Raw genomic sequence first — 14,829 nt, 5'->3', positions numbered from 1 at the left:
AGGCGGCCAAGCGGGCAGGTGCCCGCTGCCCGGCCGGTGCCCGCCGCCGCCGCCGCCGCCTCCTCACACACGCGCGCGCACACACACACACACACACACACCGCCCCCCCGCCGCCTCCTCACGCACACCGCCCCCCCGCCGCCTCCTCACACCACACACACCCCCCCGCCGCCTCCTCACACCACACACACCCCCCCGCCGCCACCACCAACGGCCGCCCGCCTCCCTCCGCCGGCAGCCCCGGGCGGAGGTGCCCGCGCCCGGCCCCGCGCAACCTGCCCTCCCCGGCGCGGCCAATGGGGCGAGAGGGCGGGGAGGAGCGGCGGGAGCTGCCCTGGCCGCCTCCGCCCTCCGCGGCGAAACTCGGCGGGAGCGCCGCGGGGAGTTAGACGGCGCCCGCGCCCCGCACCGCACCGCACCGCCCCGCCGCGCCGGCCGGCGGGAGGGGATGAGCGGCGGCCGCCACCGCGCTCCGGCACCTTCCCGCGCCACCCCCGGCGGCACCTGGAGCCGCCGCCCGCCCGCCCAGGGCCGCCCCAGCGCTGCGCCGAGCCCTCCCCGGCGTCGGTGCGAGAGGCGGTGAGGCGGCTCCGCTCCGCTCGGCTCGGCTCAGCTCGGCTCGGCTCCGCGCCGCTCCGCTCGGCGCTCGGGCCGCCCCGATTCCCCTCCGGGCTGGGCGGCGGAGCGCTGCGGTCTGCGCGGGGAGAGCAGCGGCGGGAGGAGGCAGCCTCGGCTCCCCCGGCTGCAGGCGGTCGCTGCCGGGCGGCACGCTGCTTCGGCTCCTTTTGGGGACTTTTTTTTTTTTCTTTTTCTAACTAAAACACACCACTCACTCCCCCCCACCCCCCTTCTCTCTCATTTGCATTTTTATTTTCACGCTAGACTACACCCTCCCCTCCCTTACCCTGCCTTTCCTTTCGGACCCGCTCTTGCCTTCCGTCGCTCGACTCCCCGGCGGCATCGTGGGCATCATGTCCTTCGACCCCACCATCATGCCACCTGCGAACGGCTCTGCCAACGGGACCGCCAGCGGGGCCGAGGGTGGGAAGCCCCCCACCATCCCCACCGTCATGTTCATCTTCGGCGTGGTGGGCAACCTCATAGCCATCGTGGTGCTCTGCAAGTCCAGGAAGGAGCAGAAGGAGACCACTTTCTACACCCTGGTCTGCGGGCTGGCAGTCACCGATCTCTTGGGGACCTGCCTGGTGAGTCCGGTCACTATTGCCACTTACCTGCAGAACCGCTGGCCAGGTGGACCGGCGCTGTGTGAGTACAGCTCCTTCATCCTCCTCTTCTTTGGACTCTCTGGCCTCAGCATTATCTGTGCCATGTCTATAGAGAGGTACCTGGCCATCAACCATGCCTATTTCTACAACCATTACGTAGACAAGAAGCTGGCAGGGCTCACGCTCTTTGCCATCTACGCTTCCAACGTGCTGTTCTGCGCCCTCCCCAGCATGGGGCTCGGCAGATCTACCTTGCAGTACCCTTACACTTGGTGTTTCATAGACTGGCGAGCAAAGAAGGCCACCCATGCGGCATATTCCTACATGTACGCTGGCTTCAGCTCCTTCCTAATCATGGTCACGGTGATCTGCAACATCCTGGTGTGCGTGGCCCTCATTCGCATGCACCGCCAGTTCATGCGACGCACGTCCTTGGGGACAGACACCACCTCCAGCCGTTTATCTGACTTTCGCAGACGCCGGAGCTTCCGTCGGATGGCCGGAGCGGAGATCCAGATGGTTATTCTGCTCATTGCCACTTCCCTGGTGGTGGTCATCTGCTCCATTCCTCTGGTGGTGAGTAACGTTGTGCAATCCTTCTTCTTTTCCATCATCCGCACTGCTGAGCCTTTTCTCCTCCTAGTCTGTGCTTGTAGGACAGACTCCTATTTAGCTGGTGCCGCAAACTGTTATAATAACTTCAAGGCTGTTAGCATACATGCATGGTGAGAGAAGGTTGTGTTGATTTATATTTACAAGAAAAGAAACACGCTTATCCCAAGTCCTCAGCTCCTTTGATTGCTTAAAATACAGCGCCAAAAATTCTTAATCATTTTTCCACTGTTCAACTGGAATCCACACAGCAAAAATCTTAATGAGAGCTAAAAGCACTTCAAAGTTCACTTCCAAAATTAATTTGTGATGAGTGAGGTTTGGGTCTGGCCTGCATTTCTGGATGTTTATTGTGTTTTAAAAATGTGCACGCTCTTGCTGAAGGGTACAGCAGTCCTTAATGTGCGGAAGGAGGACAGAGCTCTGTTGAGTTGGCACCAGCAACACGCACGGTGCTTCACACCGAAAACCTGAACCGAGCTTCCCCTCCTGAGGGATTCAGCCACCTTATCTGGGGTAGATCCCACACAGACATCCCTCCAGCAGCTCCCCGCTGTGGGAGGAGTAAACTCGGTGGAACCACCCGTCGGTGTAATGCTCAGTTAGATGAGAGTTGGAGGAATCTGGCCCACATAAACCTAGAGATCATACCAAAATGTCAAACAAAATTACCACTAACCATTTGCTAATTTTCTGAAATGGCTGATACAATTAGTGTCATTAAATCGAACATGTAGGATCCACTTATTTCTATTCCTCCACCTTATCTCCAAGGAAGACAAAAATCCTCACCAGCTGGAGGCTCAGTTCTTGCTTGCCACCCACCATAACAAAGCTTGGCGAACTTCTCTCCTCTTCTGGCTCAGAGACATTAAACAAATATCTGGCTTGCCTTACTTGCCACCTTCCAAAACACAGCGTAGGGAGCCAAGCAGTGGTTGTCAGACAGAAGGTGTTTTTAGAAGGATTGTTTTAAGGGGGTTTGTTGTCAGTAGGGTCGTCCCTCTGTCATAGAGGGGCTACAATGCGTGTGAAATACAGCTGGCCAGCTGGGGATGTGAAACAAATCATGTATACCATGGTAAGGAAGTTTAGAGAAGTACATGTGAACAGGACTCGAGAGGTCAGCGAGTCCGTCCCCCTGTTTCGGAGGAGCTGGAATCGCAAGAGTCGGGCCAGTTTTGCCACATTACTAACATAAACAGGAGCCAGCGAAGTGTGGCTGTGCTGGAGCGCCAGTGCCCCGGCTGTCGCCAAAGGCCGTCACCCGTCCTTCAGCGTTGTCGCTTTGCGTTGTGTTGTAGCGTGGCTGAGCATGGTGCGTTGCTTGACATCTGAAGGAAGTCGAGAGGTGCTGTCTGAGCTGCACACGGGGTGTCTACCAGAGGTGCACATGCATTAGATGGAGGAACCGCGCACAACCTGCCCTGCAGTCCAGCTGCAGAAACCACAGGGATAAGCTGACTTGCTGCACCGGGAGGCATCAGGTCATGGGGTGGCCAAAACCCCGACAGTACCGTGGGTTGACAGGACTTAATTTGATTAATCTAGTATTATAACAGCTACTTCACAAAAGAACAGTATTGCGTTTTCAAAAGAGATGCTGGTAAATGCAGAGAATGAGTTCTGGGAATTAAATACAGTGTCGTAATGTGATACAGGTTATCAGCTGATGGACTTCAGTAGTCTCAGAAAAAAAGCCAAACCTTATCCCGTGGAGGAGCAGCTGGAGGAAGGCTGAGAAGTCTGACTGTAAAATGCAAAATGAAATTGTTCATATCCATTTGGAGCTACGCAGTCTTTTACAGAATATTCAAAAAAGCCAAAAAAAGGGAAAAATCAAGAGGGAGAGGTTACCAGAAAGGGAACTGGATTGTTGACAGTTAAAATTCATGAACCTGGGTGGGGCAAAACGTTTATTATTTAAACAGTAGCTAGTGAAAAACTTGTATACGGCAGAGGGTATGTGAAGGTGCAGCTGATGAAGTTGTGTAGCTCTCTCAGACCTTGATTTCACTACTTACAAAGGCACAGCGTTACCTTGGGAGTGTTCATATAAGTTAGCTTTTCCCTGCTAAAACAGCACATCTTTTCTGTATCTCAAATGAGGTAAGAGACTGTCATTTCACTTAGATGGATGACTAAGAAAAAAAAAGAAGCTTTCTTTTTTAAAAAAAAACAAACACAACCACATATGTACACATCATCACAGTGTCCTGTGTGGTTAAGTTCCTTCATTGTTAAGTAGCTTTTGTAAGTCATTTGCCTCCCCCCTGCGGGAATAAGCTATAGCCATGCTTTGTGCCATGATGCACTGCTGTGTATGCCGCTGTATTAAGCCCTTTGGTTGCGTAGAGAGACTGAGGTTAAGAACTGAGATACAAACTCAGAGAAGTGACACCTTTATGCTACAAGCCCCTAGAAAGAGCCACTAGCAGAGATAGGCAAATAACTCATGTAGATGTACCTTTTCATGACTCGTAGGAGCTTTAGGGAGCTGTTACCGAGCAAGAGGCTCATCTATAACAGGACAACCTGGCAGTCACCCAGGTCATGCAAGTGGTAAGGTGGTGGCGGCGGCAACATGATTCAGGTGCACAAAGCAGGCTCAGAGGGTGCTTTGTGACTGAAGTTTTCTGATGAGCTGACTTCCTACTGATGATTTCAGCTGAATAAACCATCACTTCAGTCAAAGCAGCGCAGCTTCTGAAAGAGAGACATAAACCTCTAAAATTTTAGAATGAACGCTTTCACAACATAATAAAATAGCAGACAGAGGCGATCCAGCTGGCTACTTTTATTAGGGTTTGACAAAAAATTTTCAAGTCTTAAAATATTAAAGAGCCCTGAAATAATAAGCAAAGGCTTGTCTTGATTTAAAAAGTGGTTAACGAACAGCAAGCTGAGCCACAGTGAACAGCAGTTTTTAATAATGCAATGCTCTAGGACTCAGTTTACAAGTAGGGTTGTTTAGTGTCTTAATGATTTATTAATAAAATCAGCAAAATTTTACAGTGACAACAAGTGCTGTAACAAAATTTTGGGGGATTGTGCAAAACGCTGAATGAACTTGACAGAACCGAAGGCTGATCAAATTTATCAAGGAAAGAAAAGTTGAATGAAAAATATTACTGAAAGGAAACCTGATGATATAAGCTGATGAGTTCTCAGTATGCAGAAAGTGACGTGAAAGACACGAAGAAGAATCTGACAATAGTTTAAAAATGAAATAAGGAAAATGCATAAACTGTGTGCTGACTCTTTTCTGCACTCCACACTGGTTATCACATCTTTTAAAATACTGTGAGTTTTTAGAAAATAGAATTGGATAGAATTAAAAGTAGGGAATAAGTTATATCAGGAGGGATTTTGTCAAGAATAGAGTAGACATTATTATCCGGCCTTTAAAAAAAACCCCAAACTCTTACAAGAGTAAATAGGCACACACTACTCAAAGTCTGTAATTTGCTCCAGCAGCCTGTCAGGTACTCTTTAAGATTTTTAAGTACGTGATCTTTTTCTGACCCTGACCACTGAACATTGTTGTTAAATTACGGTTAAGTGGAAAATAAAATATAACGTTTCAGGGTGTACATCTGGTCGATTGCATGAAATAATCAGGATTTTCTAACTTAATGTTTAACTGATCTAGAAGTTTGGATTTTCTTTTGCCTTGGTTGGTTTCGACTTTGTCTTTAAATATCAGGGGCTGTCCGCAGCCAACAGCAAGGTGGCAGACATGATCTCTGAGCAATGGAGTAGACACCAAGCAGACACCAAGCCCTTGAAAGGCGAAGGTTATTGGCTTGTAGAGCTGAAAAACTTGTTCCTGCTTACTACTGTACGGTTTTTAAATTTATCCTATCAGTATGCGGGGAGATTTTGAGGGCGGGCAGAAGCTATGAAGACAATTACCAGTGAGACTGTACCTATACAAGTCACTTTATTGTACTTCAGAGGATTAGAAATCATTTGCATCTGTAGTTAGTAAAAAGGAAAAGCAGCAAACAGCACACAGGACTCCGATCCTCCAAGTACCTATCACTTGAGCATAAACTCAGCATACCCCGGAGCTGTGTGCTTCTTGACACAATTGCAAACAAACTGTTAGTACTTCTAAGGTATGTTGCCTGAATTCTACAGCTACAAAGCTAACATACAAAACTAGTTCTTTTGAGATTTGAATTGTTGTAGTTTGCTTCTTCCTTTAATTAGGATTTCAAATTGCACAAATTCAAGCATCAGGTTAGCTAATTTAGTAGTGGATTCCACTTACGCGGCACTTAGAACATGCAAGGCGATATCCTTTTTTTATGCTGCCTCCTACAGCAGTAGACTTGAAGCCAAAACAGGATACATACGTCTTGTGCTGTTCTTGCAGATGATACATTAGTGAATGCTGTTTCACCAGTATGTAAAGAAATGATAATACTGACATTCCCACACTGATTAATTTTTACGTTATTGCGATTAAGATGTAATGCCAGCAATAGGTCTGTGTTGATAAATGCATTTGACATTCTGGGGGGCTTCTAATAAAAGACATTGGACCTTTCTGGGAAGTAGAAACAGTTTTGTACGGTCCAAAGTTCCCACTAAATGGGTCCATGTTACGAATCTTTCACCTATACGAGCGGCATATCTGTCAAAAGGAAATAATAAAGCATGCAGAGATAACAAAGAGCAAGCTGCACTGTGCAATTACTGATTGTCCTTTTCAACTACAGAGTCAGCACTTAAAGACATTTTTGTCTTTCTATGAAGTCTGCCAGGTAGACAGAGAAAGGTGAAATAGGTACCTCAATTTCATAGGCTGCTTATCAAAAGAACAATCCCACTATTAAATCACTGACGTGTAACGATGGCTCCAAGTTAAAAAAAAAAAAAAAAAAAAAAAAAAAAAAAAGAGGTCTCTGGAGTTGGACTGTGTACTTCTTCAGCTACCTTCAAAGTGTGCCTTCTGGTTCTGTGATCTGGATTAGTTAATCAGCAAATACCCCCGCCTGTCACACTTCTAATCTTCCTGGTAATGACTGCATTTAGTTGTACGAGCTGCTAGGCGGCCTCCGCTCCCTCAACACTGTCCTTTGAACTCCTGGCTCCCAGGGCATGTCCCTGTCCAATGATCAACCGGTCAAATACATAGACCAGCATTTACACACTTTCAGGGTGTATTCCCGTGCACAAGGAAATCTCAGTACAGAAAAAGAAAAGGAGCATATGGAAAGAACGGTTGTTACGGCACAGGTTAAATCCCCCGGGGAAATTTGACCTTTGTGTGTTTATATATTTGACCTTAGCGTATTTATATATTTGACCTTCGTATATTTAAACACTTGACCCCTTATCACTTCGGAGGGGGAAAGAATCTCACAGGAACGGTCAAGTAGGTGTTTCAAGAAGGTATTTCAGCCGATGCCAGGCAGCGTCTGCATCAGCTTCTTTTCCAGCCTTCCAGGTTCGGGAATCCCGACTGCCGCACTCCCGACTCCCGCGCGTGGCTGATAGCAGCTTTACTTCCACGGGCTGATGGAGTGACTCTCCGAACTTCTCCCCACCCGCGGAGTTTCCCTGCGGCAGCCTCTGCCGGGCTGCGGCGGCTGGCCCTCGGCGTGGGGCAGGTGGCGGAGCTGCTGCGGGGGGGGGACGGACGGGACACGGGACACGGGACACGCTGTGACCGTGGGACGGCCGTGCTGGGCACGGGGGGGGGGGGTGGGGGGGACACGCAACACACACACACACACACACGCTGTGACCGTGGGACGGCCGTGCTGGGCGCGGGGGGGGAACACACACGCTGTGACCGTGGGCCGTCCGTGCGGGGCGGGGGACACGGGACACGCTGTGACCGTGGGCCGTCCGTGCCACCTAGCGGTCCGCTCAGGAAAGGGGTCCGCGAGGCAGAGGGGGGACTGGCTTCCCTGCGCCCCCCCCCGCCCCCAGCCAAGGGCGGGAGGTGTTAATTAAGGGCGTTTGTTAGGGAATCATTACCAGCCAAACCGTAGGTATTGAAAAATTTTGGCCTCTGGAGGGGCTGGTCCCCTCTCAGCCGGTGAAGCGTGGAACGTTGTAGAGATGGGCATCGGGTAGGAGGCTAATACAAAATAAATAATGGAAAAAATTTGAAGCAAGGAAAGCTTAATAAAAGAAAAACCCATAAAAATAAGTTCAATATGCAGAGGAATACTCTTTGAAGTACTTGAATTGCGTTTTTGGCATAACAGAAAAATAAGGCAGTAAATTAGTTGTCAAAAAGGCATCTGCAGCATTAGAAATCATCAGGAACGTAGCAGAGAATAAAACTCAGATCATTACTCACTCATTCTGCTGTACAAATTCAAGAATTTCCCATATTTTGAATTCCCTGGGCAGGTTTTGTTACCCATAAACCTAGAGAAAAGTACCGAGGAAGAAAATATGGGCAATCATCGATTTGACAGTCGGTTTGAGAGAAACTATATGCATAGGACTTCTGAAGAGGGACTCTGCATTATTTTAAACACAGGTCATTGATAGCTTTGGAGCACACGCCATCTCTGAATTCTGACAAGCTGAAAGCCAGCACATTGCCCTGCTGCAGGAAAATTTCTTCAAACAGAATTGTGAAGTTTTTCACCAGACTTGGATGGCTTCACATGCAGAACTTCTAATAAAAATTACTTAAGAGGACTGTTCTAGTTTGGCTCCTCGTCTGTAACCTCCTTGCTAGGCAAGACTTGATTTTTTTCAGGAGTCAAGGATAAGGTTTTTGAAACCTCATAATTTTGCTACTAGATTTTTACTGTATCAGATAAGAAGATCATTAAGGGATTTATTTTGACTTACCTTAAGGTAAGAAAACAGCATCTTCAATTACCAATTCTTTTTGGTGGCTTTCCTAGGTCTTCCTATAATTGGAGACTGTGTAGGTCTTGCTGAAATGGAGAACAGCTATTTGAGACTGATCAGCATGACAAACTTACATGATGCCATCCTCCTTAGCGATGCTGGAAAGATATCAATTGATATCAAAGAATTGGACGGCACCTTACTCACAGTAGCATTTACAAAAACGGCTTCTAAACCAGGAGAGGGACTAGGTAACTATTTTTTTTTTTTCTTGGATTCCAAGGAAGAAGCTGAAGAAGACATTTCTGTGTAGAAGACAGGATCCTTTACTCTTAAATTTTGTGCACGATAAACTAAAATTGCTAATTAAATAGTGACTTCATGCAGCAGCTTCAATGTCTTAAATTCTTGACCACTTCATCAGTGATTTTTTACTTTTGTAAATAGAATCAAAATGCTAGCTCGTGTAGGAGAGCAGTGCACTCCCATGCTTCAATCATCTCATCATCTTGACCTATTAAAAATCTTCTACTAGCGGGGGGACCTTTCCTTTTTTACTTTTTTTTTTTTAACATTTCTTTTTTCCAAACCATGCTGCAGCAAGCAAACAGTTGAGGGTATACAAACAATTCCAATAAGGACAGGTGCTATCAAGATGCATTTCTAAATTTGGGAATCGACAGCTCTGGACTTGTTTCCAGAGTCTAGTGTACTTAGATTGTAATCTGTGTTTCAGTTTGTTTCTAACCAAACAATTATTAGATCTTTGCTAGAGGAACTGATTGTCCAGGTCTCCTCAGTCAGGTATCTCTTTGCAGATAGCATAGGATTCAGGGTATACCAAGGAAGCGGGATACAGCTCTACAACTTTGCTGCTGGGTTCTATCAAGAAAAAGGAATTTTTAAAAACATCAGCCAGAAGTTGGAGGCTCAAGGATTAATTATGAGGGGAAGGAGAGAGAAAGAGCCATTCCTTTCCTATCTGCAACAAAGGTGGCCAATTTACAGCAGATTGATCTCTCTGATGTTTTTTTGCTATTTCCAGAAGTAAACTCACAGCTTTGCCAGCCTCTTCTCTTGTCGTAGCTTGCGGTAGCGAGTCTAGATCTCTGCTTTGAAACGCAAACTTTGATTTACTGATGTAATTGTATAATCGAGTCTTTCTCTTCCCCCATCCCCGTGGGCAGGTCCGTGTCTTTGTGAACCAGCTGTACCAGCCGGAATCAGTGAGGGATGTGAGGCAAAACCCTGACCTGCAAGCCATCCGCATTGCCTCGGTGAACCCCATCTTGGACCCATGGGTCTACATCCTCCTCCGCAAGACTGTGCTCAGCAAAGCCATCGAGAAGATCAAATGCCTCTTCTGCCGCATTGGAGGGGCTCGGAGACAGCACTCGGGGGGCAATTTCAACTGCGTGGATGGCCGCAGGACCTCCTCTGCTATGTCAAGTCAGTCACCCTCCTTCATCTCCCGTGAGCTGAGGGAGATCAGCAGCACCTCACAAACGCTGCTCTACCCGCCGGAGTTAAGCGAAAGCAGCGTCGGGAGTCGCGTGCCGCTTCCAGGCCCCAGTGCCAGCTTGGCTCAGCCTGACACCATGTCAGTAAGGACACTGCGCAGCTCGGAAACCTCGGACTCTTCCCAGGGACAGGATTCCGAGAGCGTCTTCCTGGTGAATGGGATCAGGTCTGGTGGCGGGGCCAGCTCTACATCCAAGGGCAGCCCACTGCAGGTCACCTTCCCTACAGAGACATTGAATTTATCAGAAAAGTGTATCTAGATAGCCGTGAAAGGCATCGACCCTGGGGATACTTCCTGGTACATTGGAAAAACTGGTGCAATAGATAGGCGTTCTGCCTGTTCGAGGGGAGAGGGGTTCAGCTGTGCTCCAAAGGGCTATTTTTCTCTTGCCATGTGATGGGTACCTTTCTTTTAGACTACTGAGGACTGTGTGGAAACAGGCGCTGCACTTGGGCCCTGCCATCAGAACTGGTACAGGGCAGGTCTAATGGGACTGGAAACGTGAACTGCCTTGTCTTGTTCTGGGACACAGGAGAGCTGCTGGGCCTCTGGAAATAGAAAGACCCATCACTTTCTTTTTTCTTTCTTTCCCTTTCCAAATCTGGTAGAACTGTGTTTTCTCTCCCCATGGTTGCTCAGCTATCAAGAGTTTAAGCTTCTGGTACTAGAGCTGAATGTGAGGCAGCTGCTAGGAACTGGACACAGCTATCCTGAGAGCTGCCTGGGGCAGGATTTTAAAGTGTCTCACTAAAGCATGAAAATGTGAATTTTTACCGTTGCATATGTATCAGGATTGAAAATATTTAAAAGTCTATTCTTCTCTATGAGAAGGTTTTTTATTAATACAAGGTATACAGAAACGATTGCCAGCCTTCTCTTCCCCCAGTATTTCCTGCTGATAAGACCTTCTTGGTTTGGATTTGTTGTCCATGCTAGATTCACAGCTGATGAGGTAATTCTCTAGCTGAGAATACATAAGCACTTTCTGAGTGAAATGGGAATATGTACACTATTAAGAGAGAAAAAGAAAACACATCCTTTCAGTTAAGAGTATTCCTTTCCAGTACATGTACATACTGAAAAGCCAGATTTTATTTATGTGCTGAGAATGTTTCTCTGTATAACACATCTGCGCCTCTCCGAGTACTTTGGCCCACAGTCTGCACACACTTAGGCACGCACTTAACTTCGCCCATCAGAGTAGTCCCTCTGCTGCCAGGGAGACTCCTTACATATAAAGTTAAGGACATATAGAAGTGCTTTCAATATCAGGGCCTAAAACTTTCAACCCCTGGTTAATAGTCTTAATATTCACTTTAGTTAAAGCATCACTGATGTAATAAAGGCATTTTTTCATAACATTTATCATTTTACTTTAAATAGTAAATAGAATTTTATGACTGTATAATCTGATACTCCATCAAATAAATGTACAAAACCATGGAAGCAGAATCATTTAAAAGTATAGGTTATATAGAACCATATCCTGGTCTTGAACCCCTTGAAAATCATTTGTTCCTAGATTTTTAATGGCAAACACATCATCAAAACCAGCTGTTAACCACTGACAAAAAGGAATTTTGTGTTTTATGTTGTAAGGGTTAGATCTTGTTCCAGAAACACTGTTTATCAAAATAATTCTGTACAAATATTTGGAGGATGTTTTGTCAAATACAAAGCATGTTATGCTGCTTAAAGTGTTTTCATGTGAATGCTTTATTGTAATGAAAATCTTGAGCCTTATGTTGATATGTTTAAGCAGTTGTACTGACCAAAGTAATTTTGGAGATCACAATTAAATGGAAATGTTCTGCTTGATCTCAGATGTTTATACAAGTCTGCCATTCAGTGCCAACTCCTCACCTTAACAAGCCTCCCATCTTGGAACGCTTTGTGCTGAGCTACTGTCAAAACATACTTTGTCCTGTAAGTTTCCAAAACACCACAGCATGATCACCTCAGCAAGAGGCAGTCGTCTTCAGAAATGTCCCCAAGAGCACCAACACAGAGCCATGAAAATTATGCAGACAAACAAACAGAAATCAAAGACATTTTCCTTTAATAGGGGAGCAGTTGAGCTTATTTGCCTTGATACATGTAGAAAGTGAAGTTAAATCTCTACACAAATATTTGCAGCAGAACCCACTGTTCCACCAGTTCAGCTGGAGAACAGTATTACTCAAGTTCCTACTGCAGCTACAGATAAAGATCTGCCTGAATTCTTTGCAATTAAACCACTTAACTATGGTCTGTTGCTTACTAGTGACCAACAAATAGAATACACTCATCGTACTTCCCAAGGCAGGAAATAGTACCTGGCAGAGCAGGAAGGTGGGACTACCACCTGCAGATACACCACCTATACCAATACTGGTCCACACCTTTGCAGCTGGCCCAAAGCAACACACCAATGTTATTGGTACTGTATGCAATGACAGAATTCAATATCAACAGAGTAAGTATTTAAATAAGCAAGGGCTTATTATTATTTTAATTGGTATTTTATTAATATTATTTTATTATTATTTCTCATCATTACTGATGAGGAATACATGTATGTGGTCTGGAAGAGCTTTAAGCAAGAATAGACCATCTTCAGTAGCTGACCTTCTAGCTACCCTTAGCAAACACGTATGGTAAGCCTGAGGTGTTCTTTCTGCCCACAGCATTACTGGTGTGTCAGTAGTGGACTGGACTCGCAGCACATGTCATCGACACTAACTCCCTCAGTAATGAACTCAAGGATTCCCAACCAGCCCACAGATTACAAAGTCTCCTCAGCAATACTGGAATTGCCTGCCACAACTCAATGGCAGTGCAGACAAAATCCAAGCACCTCTACTGCCAAGTTGCAAACACAGATGGGTGTTCAGAAGTAGCCTAGCTAAAAGGACCAGCCAAGTGTGCCTTTTTTTAGGGTGACAGATTATTACGTCTCCCTCACCTGCCCAACAGTCCCACTCAGCTTTGGCACCCTCATCCATGCTGACCACGACACATCACTGAATTCTCTTCCTCAGCCTCCCTGAGCATAACAAGTCTCATAGAGTAAAAATTTGTAGAGATTAATTTGCCACATGGATGCTAAAAGGTTATTTTCCTGCTAGGTGTTGCAAGTACTTTCCGTATGTTCAGAAGGGCTTCCCTTCTCAAACGTTATCGCTCCTTTCCGCTCCCTAGAGATCCATATACCCCCAAAACAGCTTGTCTTCCACATCTGTATCCACCTTTCCCAGTCCTTTGTGTTCACAGAAAGTGGACCAATTTGCCATTCAAAAATTTCTCCTACCAAAATTGCATCTCCCTGACTCCATCCTGCTGGTCCTGTGACTGGCAATCCATCAGTCCGTCCTGCCCACACATCCCAGACCACCGCTTCACAGAACCCCTTCCACCCAGAGGTACTGCTAGACCTCCCACCTCCCCACCATGGCCCAAACCCCAGCCCCAACTCCATTTAAGCCCCTGTCCTGTGGCACAGTTGTTTCTGTGAAAATTTGTAGATCAGTTTGAATCTCTCATCAATACAATTGGGCCCAGGTTTAGGGTGTAGGATATACTGACAGAGGGCTTGGAATATAAGGGTGGGCTGTAGGGTCCTGTTTTGAATCAAGCTTACACATCTTCGCTGTCTGCAACACTGGTGCTTGCCTAACCCAAATTGGTACTAGAGGCGCAATGCCAAAGCACTAACAAAGTCAGTGTAATCCAGTATCTTCAAATGGCATCACCCTAGCCAAGAAGCTTTCTACAAAGTTTTTAGTTCTGCTCCTAGACACAACTGCAAATCTATTGTACTTAAGGCAGATTGACTATTACAGCTACTAAATACCACTAGACCTTTCCACTCCTAGGCCTTGTTCTAGACCTGCCAGCTTTACCAGTTCTGGAAACCAAGTGGAGTCTTAATCACCTGCTTTCTGAACCCAAACAGGCAACTCATTCCCCACCTCTAATCTTTCCCTGTGGTCATTTACCCTCTATAACCTAAGAGCTCCTGAGTTGTGGCTCTTAGAAAATCAGCCCTCAAAACCAGGCCAGCACATCTGGCAGGATCCAGCAATCATCCATGCTCACAAGCTCCTCCTGATTCTAAACTAGCCCTCTCTGGAGATACCACAGGCCAAGGACTCCAGTCCATTTCAGAACATGATATTAACGTGATAATGACCTACAATAAACACATGCCGTCTGCAACCTGCCAATAAACCAAGCCCATATGCTTCTGCTTTCCTGTGCCCCAGTCCTAACTATGCTTATTATAGTTTGATAGCTATTATATGACCTCAAAATAAATTGAGAGAACCTGCCCTCAACACTAGTTTTTACATCCTTCCCCTTGGTTTTAGGATCTGGGTGGGACTTACCTTGTATGGCCAAGTAAGTTCCCAATGCTACCTCTAATCTTGATCCCCACACCAACAGATATTCAGACAACTTTCAGGAACTAGAAGAGTAGAGGAAACTGTTACACTTGCCTTTTTCCCCTCCATAACTACTTTTAAAATCCAGTCTCTTACGGTGTTATCAAATTAGAGTCACTGTTGTGTTATCCGATCAATACATTTTTATCCTCTAGCATTGTCAGAAAGGATTTATTCTCTCTCATTATAATCCATGTTTAAGTTTTTTAAAGA

At 46.3% G+C, this 14,829-nt stretch overlaps 1 protein-coding gene across 1 annotated transcript; it reads left to right on the top strand.

Annotated features, from left to right (window-relative positions):
- The first annotated feature begins 428 nt into the window (after positions 1–428).
- PTGER4 (prostaglandin E receptor 4) lies at positions 429–12,015 on the top strand. Its single transcript, XM_049794798.1, has 2 exons — positions 429–1,803; positions 9,858–12,015. The coding sequence occupies exons 1-2, from the start codon at positions 973–975 to the stop codon at positions 10,449–10,451; spliced, it is 1,425 nt and encodes a 474-aa protein (XP_049650755.1). The 5' UTR covers positions 429–972; the 3' UTR covers positions 10,452–12,015.
- Positions 12,016–14,829: the final 2,814 nt, after the last annotated feature.

The sequence above is a fragment of the Accipiter gentilis genome, chromosome Z (genome assembly GCF_929443795.1).
Source record: "Accipiter gentilis chromosome Z, bAccGen1.1, whole genome shotgun sequence".
NCBI classification, from domain to species: Eukaryota; Metazoa; Chordata; class Aves; order Accipitriformes; family Accipitridae; genus Astur; species Astur gentilis.
This window is presented reverse-complemented; position numbering and strand designations above follow the sequence as displayed.